Here is a 12998-nt window from a genome sequence, read left to right on the forward strand (position 1 = left end):
AATCAGCTGTTTTGACACTCAAGCAGCTTCCCAGCAGCACCCTGCCAGGTTGGGTTTCCAGGAAGCCTGCCAGGGAAGCTGGGAGCAGGATGGCTGAGGATTACACATCCAAAGATGCTGCCAGACAGACCAGTTCCTGACACCATACCTTTGAACTTCCAGCTCTCAAGCTGGTTGCCAGCTCCCTGCTGAGAAGCCTCCTGGGAATCAAAAAGTTCTGCCTGGGCAGCAAATTTGTCCAGTTTTTGTTAATGCAACAATCAGCTTCTGAAGGTTGGATGAGGCTTTGAGCAACCTGCTCTAGTGGAAGGTGTTCCTGCCCATGTCAGGGGGGGTGGAACCAGATGATCTTTAAGGTTCCTTCCAACCCAACCCATTCTATGGCTTCAGCAAGGCTTTGGACACTGACCACTCCCCTAACATCTCCAGAGCTAAGCTCAGGGAGTCTGAGAGTGGACAGAGATGGATCCTGAACTGGCTAAACAAAGCCCAGAGGGTGGTGGTCAAGGGTGCAGAGCCCAGCTGGAAAGCTGTGGCTAGTGGTGCTCCCCAGGCATCATTACTGGGTCCAGACTTAATAAACACCATCATCAAGGCCCTGGCTGAAGGGACAGAGGGGACCCTCAGCCAGTTTGCTGATGGTTCCAAACTAGGAGGGGTGACACCCATCAGACTGTGCTGGCAGTAAGACCTGGCCAGGCCGCAGAGCTGGGCAGAGGAATCTCATGAAATTCAGCAAGGGTAGGGTCCTGCCCCTGGGGAGGAACAACTCTATGCACCAGAACAGGTTAGAGGCTGCCCTGCTGGAAAGCAGCTCTGTGGGGAAAGACCTTGGGGTGCTGGTGGGCAGCAAGCTCTGCAGGGGACAGCAATGTGCCCTTGTGGCCAAGGCCAGTGGTATCCTGGGTGGCCAGGAGTGTGGCCAGCAGCAGGTCAAAGGAGGTTTTCCTCCCCTTCTACTCTGCCCTGGTGAAGCCACAGCTGGAGTGTTGTGTCCAGTTCTGGGCTCACCTGTTCAAGGACAGGGGCTTGCTGAAGAGGGTGCAGCAAAGGGTTACCAAGATGCTGAGGGGACTGAAACAGCTCTGGGGAAGGAAGGCAGGCTGAGAGGGCTGGGGCTGTTAACTCTGGAGAAGACTGAAAGGGGGGGATCTCATCAATGCTGAGCTCAAGGGTGGGTGTCAGCCTTTGTTCAGTGGTGCCCAGTGACAGGACAAGGGGCAGCAGGCGCAGACTTGAACATGAGAAGTTCCATGCAAACATGAGGAGGAATTTCTGTCATTTAAGGGTGGCAAAGCACTGTAAAAGGCTGTCCAGAGAAGTGGTGGAGTCTCCTGGGGACATTCAAAACCCACCTGGATGTGTTCCTGTGTGACCTTCTCTAGGTGAACTTACTTTGGTAGGGGGTTTGGACTCAATGATCTCCAGAGCTCTCTTCCAACCCCTACCATTCTGTGATTAAGCCACAAAGGTCTAAATGCTGAACTGCTCTGGACATGGCTGAACAAGCTCCCCCTCCTGGAAACCTTGGAGAGAGGGACCAGTAAGTGAAGCTACCAGGACTGCTCCAGTCCCTGAGGTGTTCTCCACCATCCTCAACATCCTGCTGCTGCTCCAGCTCTGCCACACAGCAGCCATTTCATCTCCACGTTGTTTAGATCAGGATCTGTCAAGTTCACTCCAACAACCTAACAGCAGGTGGAAGCAAGGCAGCAGAATTCCTGTCATGCCCAAGGTGGGAGTCAGGCATCTTGTGACCAAAGAGCACCTCTACAAGCCCTGTCTTTTGTGATTTTATTAAGAGATGTTGTCAGGACAGTCAAGCTTCTGGTTGCAGATGTTACAAACCCTACAAAACAAAAAACCAAACACAACAAAATACTGAGTGAGATGGTGGCACAACTCTTTCCCACAACCATTTTCCTACCCACAACACTCAGCTGAACAGGCTCCAAGTTCTCCAGCTAAATGGCATCTCTCATTGCTTGTGTTTTCCCTGATGGTCCTCATGCAGTGTCCCCACAGGAGCAGATCTTCCTAGTTCAGATTCCCTTGGTTCAGTGAGGCCCTGTAAACTCTCTCTCTTCAGAGAACACCACAGCCTGGCTGTCACCAGTAGCTAAGGAAGTCTCCCAAGCTGTCTTAGAAGCTCCGCTTTTAGGGAGACAGGATTTAAAACCTTTATTTTATTGGGGCCAGTTCTGGGGTCAAGAGACAGGGAATTACTGGAGAGAGTCCAGCAAGGGCTGGGAAGATGCTGAGGGGCCTGAAGCAGCTCTGTGAGGAGCAAAGGCTGAGAGCCAGAAGAAGAGCAACCCCAGAGGGAATCTGAGCAATGCTTAGCAAGAGCTAAAGGGGAGGATGGAGCCAGACTCTTCTCACTGGTGCCTACCATCACAAGGGGCAAGAGCCACAAACTGGAACCCAGGAGGTTCCATGTGAAGATGAGGAGAAAACTCTCTAGTGTGAGGGTGCTGGAAGCCTGGAGCAGGCTGCCCACAGAGGTTGTGGAGTTTCCTTCTGTGGAGACCTTCCAACAGCCCTGGCAATTGTGCTCCTGGGCAAGCTGCTGGAGGTGCCCTTGCTGGATTAGGGGGGGTGGACTGGGTGGTCTCCAAAGCTCCCTTCCAACTCCCACCATGCTGCGATCTACACACAAAACCAGCCCCACACCACACTCATCACTGCTAGGCCTATACCCCAAACTGTATCCCATGGCCAGTGAGGACTATAGAGCCTGTGCTGTCACCTGCAGCAGGTCACCATGTGAGAACACCCACAGCACTGAACCCTTCTCAGACAAATGCCTCTGTGTCACTCAGGCTGGGAGCCAAGGTGCCCAGATCCATGCTGCAGAACACAACATGGAAAGCAGACACCTGGACAAGGTTATTCCCTTTCAGACTCGTCATCTCATCTTCACTGAAGGGTGTGCTTGGCTGGTTTGCAGCTTGCCTCAAACCAGGTCCCCCACTTCATCGTCCTGGGCAAAACTCAACTCAACCCAGCAGCTCTTTCCCCTCCAGTATCCCAGCCCCTGTAAAGCGTTTTTTGGTGAAGCACCCCCAGTTCCACATGGATCCCCCCACCCCCTGCAGGCACTTACCCCTCAGGCAGTGGGAACTGGCTGAGGCATGGCTGGCTGTTCTGGTTTGCCACCTTTCTGCTCTGAAATGGGAGTGGTGGGCAAGATCTCTTCTTTGGGTTCCACTATGCTGACGTGGTCTGGAAGAGGCTTTTTGGGGCCAATCTTTCCACTTGGGTCCCAAGGCAACATAATCTTTACTTTGATCCCCAGCACTCCTGCAAAAGGTGACAGGACAACACAGAGCTCATGAGAAACAGTATCAAGCACATCTTCAGCAGGGACAAGGCCCCAGGGATACAATGTAGGCTACCAAAGACATCTCCAGACAACACTGAAGATAAAGGTTCATTCACATCAACATCCAGGCTTGAGTCACCAACCCTGGATGTCTTTAAAGGTCATTTGGCTGTGGTGCTTGGGGTTATGGTTTAGAAGTGAACCTTGTAGAGTAGGGTTCTGGGTTGGACTTGGTGACCCTGAGGGTCTTTTCCAATCTGAATGTGTCTGTGATTAATACAGTGTGAGAGCTTAAAAATGTAACTACTCTGATTTTACAGCAGCCTGTTTGCCTTTATCCAACTCACTGCCTCAGGACTGTGAAGAAACCACATCACTGCATCTTCTAAACACCTTCAGGGATGGGGATTCCACCACCCTGCTGGGGAGCCTGTCGCAGTGTTTGAGAACCCTCTCAGTGAAGGAGTTTCTTCTAATATCCAACCTTAAGCCATGCCAAGCCTTGCTTTAAACCTTCCTGGGATAAACTCAGCTCAGCCTCCCAGGGAATTCATTGGGTTTCTCCATCCCTTCTCAGACAAATGCCTCTAAATCATCCAATGAGTGGGAGTGTCCTGCCCAAGGCAGCCTCAGCACAGCACCACAGAACGTGGCCCTGGCCATGGCTGCAATGACACAAGGACATCCCTTCTGATTCGTCATCGTGTCATCACCGAAGGGAAGGTGGAGCAGAGCTTTGCCTATGGTGCTGTCCCCACACCAAGTGTTCCCAAAATCAACTAAGATGCAGAATTCATTTGTGTTTTACCAGCAGGAAGGACAAGTGTTAAGCAGGCTTGGCTGGTTTAGCTGGGAAGACTCGCCAGCACACAGCAATGGGGGAGAAGTGTCTGGCACTTGTTTTCTCTTGGGTCTTGTGGCACCCTGCCTACCCCTAGCAGCCAAGAAAGCCAGAATCCAAACTGCCAGCAGCCCTGAGGCTCAGTCAGCATGAATTTAATCTCTAAGCTGCTTTGCTATCAACCTCAGAGCCTGCAGGATGTGAGTTAAGAGTATGGAAAATATCAAGTCACATTCTCAAGTGGATACATTTCATCCTCACCACTAGAGCAGGGAGTCAAGTGGGATGACACAGAAAGTTCTGCTGTCTGCTGCAGACCCCTTCTCCTTTCCATTCACAAACAAAATTCTACTTCAGATCTCACCTGCACAGCAAGGACTTAGCTACAAAAGGCCAAGAAAACAGATTTCAGAATCATAGAATTGTCAGGGTTGGAAGGGACCTCAAGGATCATTCAGTTCCAAACTGCCACCATGGGCAGGGACACCTCACACCAGATCACGTTGCTCAGAGCCACATCCAGCCTGGCCTTCAAATCCTCTAGGCATGAGGCTTCCACCACCTCCCTGGGCAACCTGTGCCAGTGTCTCACCACTCTCATGGGGAAGAACTTCTTCCTAACATCCAATCTCAATCTACCCATTTCTAGTTTCGTTCCATTCCCCCCAGTCCTATCACTCCCTGACACCCTAAAAAATCCCTCCCCAGCTTTCCTGTAGCCCCCTTCAGATACTGGAGGGCCACAGTTAGCTCTCCTCAGAGCTTTTCCTTCTCCAGACTGAACAACCCCAACTCTCTCAATCTGTCTTCATGATGTTTACTACACTTAGCCATGGATTCCTCTCTTTTCTGAACCTTTCTACACCCCAAAATCTTGGTCCTCACACAGGACCCTTAACACCTTCCCTATGGTCCAGTGCATCAAACCCCACATATTCTGCTTAGTCTGAACTCCTGCCTGTTTAAACCTCACATCCAGCCTGAATCTACCCACTCCCAGTTTTGCTCCATTCCCCCCAGTCCCATCACTACCTCACATCCTAAAGAGTCCCTCCCCAGCTTTCTTGCAGGCCCTCTTCAGATCCTGGAAGGCCACAAGGTCTCCTGGGAGCCTTCTCTGTTCCAGACTGCACAACCCCAACTCTCAGCCTGTCTCCGGAGGAGAAGTGCTGCAGCGCACTGCTCAGAGTCAGAACACCCCGTGGCAGCACAGCTGACCCAACCCTGCAGGACCAGTGGTGCATCCCGCCGGGCGAGCTGGCAGAGGGAGGCTCCGCGCCGGCAGGAAGGGGAGGGCAGGCGCCGCGCTCTCCGGGCACCGCGAGTGGGAAGCCAGCCGCCCAGGGGCCTGCAGCCCCGCCACTCACCCTGCCGGAGGAGGACGTGACGCACCGCCGTGTCCACGTAGTAGTTGACCGGGTCCCCGCTGTGGATCATCAAACCATCCACAAACTTCATGGACTTGGCACGCTGGCCCCTGAGCTTGCCAGACACCACCACCTCGCAGCCCTTGGCGCCGCTCTCCATGATGAAGCGGAGGACGCCGTAGCAGGCTCTGCAGGGAGAGAGCAGCGACAGCGGGGGGGGGGGGGGGGTCAGGCCGTGCATCCAAAGCTTTCCACAGGTCTTGAAGAGAGAGCAGTGGAAGGCAAATAAACTGCTCTTGGATGTAAAAAGGAAAATGACGATCAGCTCTAAATAATCCCAGTGGACAGGTAGCTTCCCATAAAACTTAAGACAGGTGAACTACCTTCCTCTCTTTTTGCTTCCTCTGCTCTGGCTGATGCTTACAGAACTAACCAGGTTGGAGAAGACCTTCGAGACCATCCAGTCCAACCTATCACCCAACACCATCTCATCAACTAAACCATGGCACCAAGTGCCTCATCCAGGCTCTTTTTAAACACCTCCAGTGATGGTGACTCCACCACCAACCTGGGCAGCACATTCCAAAGGCAAATCTCTCTTTCTGGGAAGAACTTCTTCCTAACATCCAGCCTAAACCTCCCTGGGTGCAGCTTGAGACTGCATCCTCTTGTTCTGTCACAGGTTGCTGGGTTTTGCTGACCTTGGCTGCATTGCTTCGTGGGGGCTAAGTCTCTCTGCTCTTTCTCTTGACCCTTGTGTACAGGAGGGTAGAGGGAAGGAGAAGCTATTAGCTCCCCTGGTTGTCCAGAGGTGGGTCTTGTGCTGTTTATCAATTGTAAATACCTGTTAATATTGCAAGTGATGTATCTTTTGTACATATTCACTGCCTTTCCTTGTAGATTGTAGCTTTGCTTGTAAATACAGCTTCATTTGCTTCCAACTGAGCTGGTCTGGCAATTCCATGTTGGGGGCAATTCCCAACCCACCACAAACAGCCACGGCCTTCACCCCACTGCCAAAGCCACGCTCCATGGATCTGTTTTATCCCAGTTTCAAGCAGGATCACATTCCAGCTTTTGTTTGTAAGAAGCCTTCTGAACACAAATATGCAACCAAAGCTCTGTCAAAGCAGCAAATACCTTCACACCATAGAGGGGGGAAAAATAAACCTCTTGTGTTGGATGATCCTTGTGGGACTGTCAAGAGTGAGACTCTTTGTGACACCACAGCCACTCCACAGCTGAAGGTGGCCACAGCAGGAGTGCAGCTCCTCAGCCCTTCTCAGACAAATGCCTCAGAATCATTCAATGGTGAGAGGGTGCTCCTGCTGCAGATCCACACACAGCACCACAGAACATGGCACTGCAGAGGTGCTGCAACAAGAGGCATCCATTTCTGACTCGTCATCTTATCATCACCGAAGGGATCTGAGATGCAAGGCCACTGCCACCTCAACTGCAATTCAGCCAACTGCAATTGGTTTTCACTCCTCCCCCCACTTATGCACAATGACAGAAATGCAAACCTCATCTACTCCTAGACTTCAATTTCTATGTCTGAAATCCATTATCTAGCCCCTACTACCCTTAGTGACTTTAAGTAACTATCTGTGTGCTCAACAAAAGCTTCTGTATAGTGAAACAGTCAAAACCATCATAGAATAGAATGGAAGGGACTTCTGAAGGTCCTCTAGTCCAACCACTCTGCAGTGAACAGGGACATCTTCCACTAGATCAGGTTGCTCAGAGGCCCATCCAACCTGACCTGGAATGGTTCCAGGGATGGGGCACCTCTCACCTTTCTGGGCAACCTGGAGCAGGGACTCACCACCCTCAGTCTAAAAATATTTCTTCCTTACATCCAGTCTGGGTCTCCCTCTTTTAGTTTTAAAACCATCATCCCTTGTCCTATCACTACAAGCTCTACTAAAATGTCTCTCCCCTCAGCTTTGCTCTAGCCCCTTCTTTAAGTACTGCAAGCCCACCAGAAGGTCTCCCTGGAGCCTTCTCTCCTCCAGGATGAACAATCCCAACTCTCTCAGCCTGGCCTCACAAGAGATGGCTTCCAGCCCTCCCATCATGGTCGTGGCCTCCTCTGGCCCCACTCCAACAGGTCCCTGTCTGTGCTGTGCTAAGGACTCCAGAGCTGGCTCCAGCACTGCAGGTGGGGTCTCAGCAGAGTGCAGCAGAAGGGCAGAATCTCCTCCCTGCCCCTGCTGCCAGGGATCAGCCCAGGACTCGGTGCCAGCTCAAGTCCAGCTATCCACCCACCAGACACCCCCATTAGTCCAACTCTCTTATGAACTGCCCTGCCCCAGCACAGCATTACTGGACTTCCAAACAACAGAGGACTTGGCAAGGAGGTTTTCTGGGGTGGCCTTTGAATGCCAGGGGCTGGGCCAGGCTGTTCAGGCCTCTGTACTCACCGGCGCACCGCTAGGCCTCCCAGCAGCTTGTAGCGCAGGGACTCTGCCTGGGCAATGGCACACAGGCCTCTCGTGGCCACCTTCTCGGCATACAGCTAGGAAAGAAAAGAAGCCAACTCAAAACCAGGGCTGTGCCACTGCACTTTGGATGGAACAGAGCACAGAAAACCTCAAGCTACAGTGCCTCACCCTCTACACCCACTCCAGTCAGTCCCTCCACGTGTACCTGCAGGCACAGAATCTCAGAGCTGGTTTGGTTGGAAAAGGCCTTCAAGATCATCTGCTCCAAGTATTCTCTAACTCTGCCAAGGCTGGGGCTAAACCATGGCACTCAGCACCACAGCTCTGCCTCTCTGAAACACCTCCAGGGATGGGGATTCAACCAGCACCCTGGGCCAGGGTTTGAGAACCTGTTGCAGTGAAGAAGTTTCTTCTGAAGTCCAACCTAAACCTCCCCTGAGGTAACTTGAGGCCATTTCTTCTCCTCCTAGAAAACTTTATCCCTGGACACTACACTCACTGAACTCTTTTGGTGCCGGTCTCCCACTCCTGGCAGAGCTGATGAGACTCCACTGAAGGTCAGGAGACTATAAGAACTGTCTCCATGAGCTTCTTCAGGTTCAGAACTTAAGGGATCAGTGGAGGGAGGCATCCAAGAACTTCATTTGAGACAATTTTTTACATCAGTTTAAGGATTAAAATCCAACTTCAGGCTTGAAGTACAAAAGCTGAGAGAGTTGAAGTGTTATTGACAGCTAACATGCGCCAAAGACCAAAGTTTGGTGCTTTAGAAGCCTTCAAACCCATGCACAATGTTCCTAGAGCAGACAAATGATGATGTGCTCCAAGGTCCACACCACTCTAAGCACTTGCTGGAGATGATCAGCAATTTTCACTGTGGAATGGGATCCAACAAGACTGACCAAGCAGGAATCAATGTCAGCATCACCCCCAGACCACACTTCCTCCACCCCCCAAACGTTAAGAGAGCAAAGGACAAACAAGGGCAGGAGATTTCAAACATGCAGGCTGGAAATACTGGCAGTGATTACACTATCATGCTCTAATTTCAGAGACCCTTCTACACCAACACACTTTCTTTATAAGGACAGAGCCCAGGGGGCTGGGAAGCTGCTGAGGAGCCTGGTGCACCTCTGTTAGGAGGAAAGGCTGAGAGCCCTGGGGCTGACTGAGCCTGGAGAAGAGCAGCCCCAGAAGGGATCTTCTCTGTGCTCAGTAAGAGCTCAAGGGGCTCCAGGAGGCAAGGGGATGGGGCTGGGATCTCCTCAGTGGTGTCCAGGGACAGGACAAGGGTCAAGGGGCACAAACCAGAACCCAGGAGGTGCCATCTGAATATGAGGAGAAACTTCTTTGGTATGAGGGTGCTGGAGCCCTGGCCCAGACTGCCCAGAGAGGTTGTGGAGTCTCCTTCTCTAGAGAGCTTCCAATACCCCTGGCCACTGTGATCATGCGGAACCTGCTCTAGGTGCCCCCTGCTTTAGCAGGGAGCTTGGACTGGATGATCTCCAGAGGTCCCTTCCAACCTCCCACCATTCTCTGATCCTGTGTCAGAGGCATTTGAATTCAGTAAGGGCAACAGAAACACACCCAAACCAAACATGCTGCTGTTCAGACTAGGTGGTTGGGCTTGATTATCTTCAAAGCCTTTCCCAACCTCAAGGATTCCTACATTCTCACCCTCAATACTGGGACAGCAACATCTGCTATAAAATCTACAGGAGTTTAAAAAAGCTTTATCTGTCCTGTTGGGAAAACCCAAGTGACAGCACTCAGAACACCCCAAAGAGCAAAGCATTTTGGATATCAAGCATTTTGTGAGAAGAGGTAGAACAAGAACACACCCCAAGTTCATAGGCCCACAGGATGTCAGGAGTCGGAAAGGACCTCTGGAGATCGAGTCCAACCCCCCTGCCAGAGCAGGGCCATAGAATCCAGCACAGGTCACACAGGAACACATCCAGATGGGGCTGGAAAGTCTCCAGAGAAGGAGACTCCATAATGTCTCTGGGCAGCCTGCTCCAGTGCCCTGTGACTGTCACAGAGAAGTTTTTCCTCCTCATGTTGAAGTGGAACCTCCTGAGCTGTAGTTTATATCCATTGCCCCTTGTCCTATCCCAGGGCACAGCTGAGCAGAGCCTGTCCCCTCCCTCCTCACCCCCAGCCCTCAGGTGTTTATAAACATTTATTAGATCACCTCTCAGTCTTCTCCTCTCCAGACTAACCACCCCCAGGGCTCTCAGCCTCTCCTCAACAGGCAGTGCTCCAGGTCCCTTCAGCATCCTTGTAGCCCTCCCTTGGACTCTCTCCAGCAGATCCCTGTCCCTCCTGAACTGGGGAGCCCAGAACTGGATGCAATATTCCAGGTGAGGTCTCAGCAAGGCACAGTAGAAGGGGAGGAGAACCTCCCTGGATCTGCTGGCCACACTCTGCTGAATGCAGGATCCCAGGATCCCATTGGCCTTCTTGGCCACCAGGGCACATTGCTGGCCCATGCAGAACTTGCTGCCCACCAGGACTCCCAGGTCCTTCTGCACAGGGCTGCTCTCCAGCAGATCCCCTCCCAGCCTGTCCTGCTGCAGTTTATTCTTCCTTCCCAGCTGCAGGACTACGTTCTCTTCAAGTCCTTCAGCTGACAGCAACCAAGCAGTGCACACAACCCCAGCTGCACAACCCCCTCAGTGCTGTTTGAACTCAGACAGTTTTACCTCAACGCTTCCCTCAGGGAAGCCAAACCTCTTCTGCACGACCGCTGTCAGCTCCCGGATGCGTCTCCCCTTCTCACCCAGCACATTCTGAGTCCTGGAATAGAAAGTACAAGGTGACTGAGAAAAGCCTCCAGGTCCAAGCATGTAACCATCCCAAAGAGCTTCTAGACCCAGCAGCTAACTTAGTTCTGGGCTTGTAACATTGCTGGATCACTTGAGATCACTTCAGCCTCTCCCTTCCAAGCAGCTTCCCCCAGTACCTCAGCCTGCAGCAGCATCCCTTAGGGCCCTGCACAGCATCTGAGAGGCACAGAATCATAGGGGCTGGAAGAGACCTCTGGAGATCATCTAGACCAACCTCTCCACCAGAGCAGGCTCACCTACAGCAGGTTGCACAGGTCACAGAATCATAGAATTCTCAGGGCTGGAAGGGACCTCAAGGATCCTCTAGCTCCAAGCCCCCTGCCATGAGCAGGTCCAGGTGAGTTTTGAGTGACTCCAGAGATGGAGACTCCACAACCTCTCTGGACAGACTGCTCCAGTGCTCTGCCACCCTCAAAGTAGTTTCTCCTCCTGTTTAGGTGGAACTTCTTGTGTTCAAGCTTGTGCCCCTTACCTCTTGCCTGTCACTGGGCACCACTGAATAACGCCTGGTACCGTCCTCCTGACACCCACCCTTAAAGTATTTATAAGCATTGGTGAGATCCCCCCCTCAGCCTTCTCCTCCCCAGGCTAAAAGGCTCCACCAGCAGCAGCTCAGTTACCTGGTGGCCAGGATGATAATCTCAGTCCTGGTCGGAGTGACTCGGACTTCTACTCCGGAGTAGCCATCTTCAGCCAGTTCACGAGTCAGGAACTCATTCAGCTCAGCTTTGAAGATGCCATCAGCGACAAACTGAAAACCGAACAGACCTAGTCAAGCTCTGGCCGAGCTCTCAGCTCTCAACGCCCTCCAGGCTCGGAGGTTGGGTGGAGTTCAGCGCTGGGACCACCCTGCAGACTGGGAATCTCTGCCCTCACGGGGAAGCAGCAGCAGGGAAGCACGTCCCCTGAGGTTTTTAGAGACGCCTCGCTACAGCCACACTGAAGGCACAGCTTGCTGCTAGGTCTGCTATGATTCAATTAATTAGAAGGGTCACATCCCTTCACCAGCCTTGCTGCTGTTTCCACCCTAGCAAGGAACGGACCCCCAAGACAGGCAAAGCCCGGCACCCTCCCCCGGCCCCTCTGCTCCGCAGAGCCAGGGTGTCACCAAAGCCAACCTCTTCCCAATGGGGGAAAAAAGTTAAAAACAAGGAAGTTCAGCAGCTTTCAGCACCGCTCCGCGCCCCTCAGCCCAGCCCCGGCCTGTCTCCCCTCTGCACTCAACCCCGCAGCCCTCTGCAAGCCCCGCGCATGGCTGTGACGGGCAAACGTGACTCCCCACCCTGGCCGGGAGCCCTCGCAGAGCCCCCCGCGCTTTCCCTCACCCCGGCCTCCCGCCGCCGCCATGTTCCCCGCCGGGCCGCCGAGCTGCATCCGCCTCCATCCTCCCGTATCAGCCACCATCCCCTCGCCGCCGCCCCGCTCCGACGAATCCCGAGGCAGCCCCCAGCTCGACCCCGCCGATATGGAGGAGCATCGCGGGCGCGTAGAGCCGAAACGCTGCCCTCACCTTGCGCTTCTTGGAGATCTGCACCGCCATCTTGGGTCGCACCGCCCGGCGGAAAGGAGGGAGCAGGCCCTACCGGAAGCGCTTTATCGGCGCTCCGCCGCTCCCCATTGGAGCGGCGGGGTCACGTGAAGCGAGCGGGGGCCGATGGGAAGTGGAGTCTTCCCTTGCGACGCCATCTTGGACAGGCTTAACCCTTCCCGCGTCAGAGGCTCCCTCAGCAGCGGCAGGCTGCCCTGCGCCTCCATAATCTCCATTAGAGCGGCCATAAAACCAGTATGAACGGGGACGGGAGCTAGCAGCGTGAGAGGGAACAATGGACACAAACTGGAACGTAGAAGGGTTCACCTCAGCACGAGGAGAAACTTCCCAGCGAGCGTGAGAGAGAGCCCTGGAGCAGGCTGCCGAGGGAGGCTGTGGCGTCTCCTCCCCTGGAGGCTGTCAAGGCCTGCCTGGAGGTGTTCCTGAGCAGACTACCCTAGGGAGCATAGGGAGCTGCTGGAGCAGGTCCAGGGGAGGGCCAGGGAAATGCTCAGGGGGCTGCAGCAGCTCTGCTCTGAGGCCAGGCTGAGGGAGCTGGGGCTGTTCAGCCTGAAGAAGAGAAGGCTCCAGGGAGACCTAATAGCAGCCTGCCAGTACCTGAAGGAGGCTACAGGAAGGCT

General features: G+C 53.4%; 1 protein-coding gene and 3 non-coding genes across 4 annotated transcripts; all 4 read right to left on the reverse strand.

Annotated features, from left to right (window-relative positions):
* Positions 1–1777: 1777 nt before the first annotated feature.
* Positions 1778–12407, reverse strand: RPS3 (ribosomal protein S3). The gene is made up of 7 exons (XM_068139168.1): positions 12340–12407; positions 11450–11580; positions 10686–10779; positions 7960–8054; positions 5534–5721; positions 3107–3303; positions 1778–1849 (listed from the first exon to the last, which is right to left on the reverse strand). Exons 1-6 carry the CDS (start codon positions 12367–12369, stop codon positions 3110–3112), a joined length of 732 nt encoding a protein of 243 aa, XP_067995269.1. The 5' UTR covers positions 12370–12407; the 3' UTR covers positions 1778–1849; positions 3107–3109.
* On the reverse strand, positions 2791–2928 carry LOC137445213 (small nucleolar RNA SNORD15). Its single transcript, XR_010988369.1, has one exon. It is a non-coding gene; the product is annotated as a small nucleolar RNA SNORD15 (small nucleolar RNA).
* Positions 3894–4043, reverse strand: LOC137445208 (small nucleolar RNA SNORD15). The gene has a single exon (XR_010988367.1). It is a non-coding gene; the product is annotated as a small nucleolar RNA SNORD15 (small nucleolar RNA).
* LOC137445202 (small nucleolar RNA SNORD15) lies at positions 6811–6957 on the reverse strand. Its single transcript, XR_010988361.1, has one exon. It is a non-coding gene; the product is annotated as a small nucleolar RNA SNORD15 (small nucleolar RNA).
* Positions 12408–12998: the final 591 nt, after the last annotated feature.

Source organism: Melanerpes formicivorus, unplaced genomic scaffold, assembly GCF_026170545.1.
Source record: "Melanerpes formicivorus ecotype bairdi unplaced genomic scaffold, bMelFor1.0.p_v2 SCAF_1, whole genome shotgun sequence".
Taxonomy (NCBI): domain Eukaryota; kingdom Metazoa; phylum Chordata; class Aves; order Piciformes; family Picidae; genus Melanerpes; species Melanerpes formicivorus.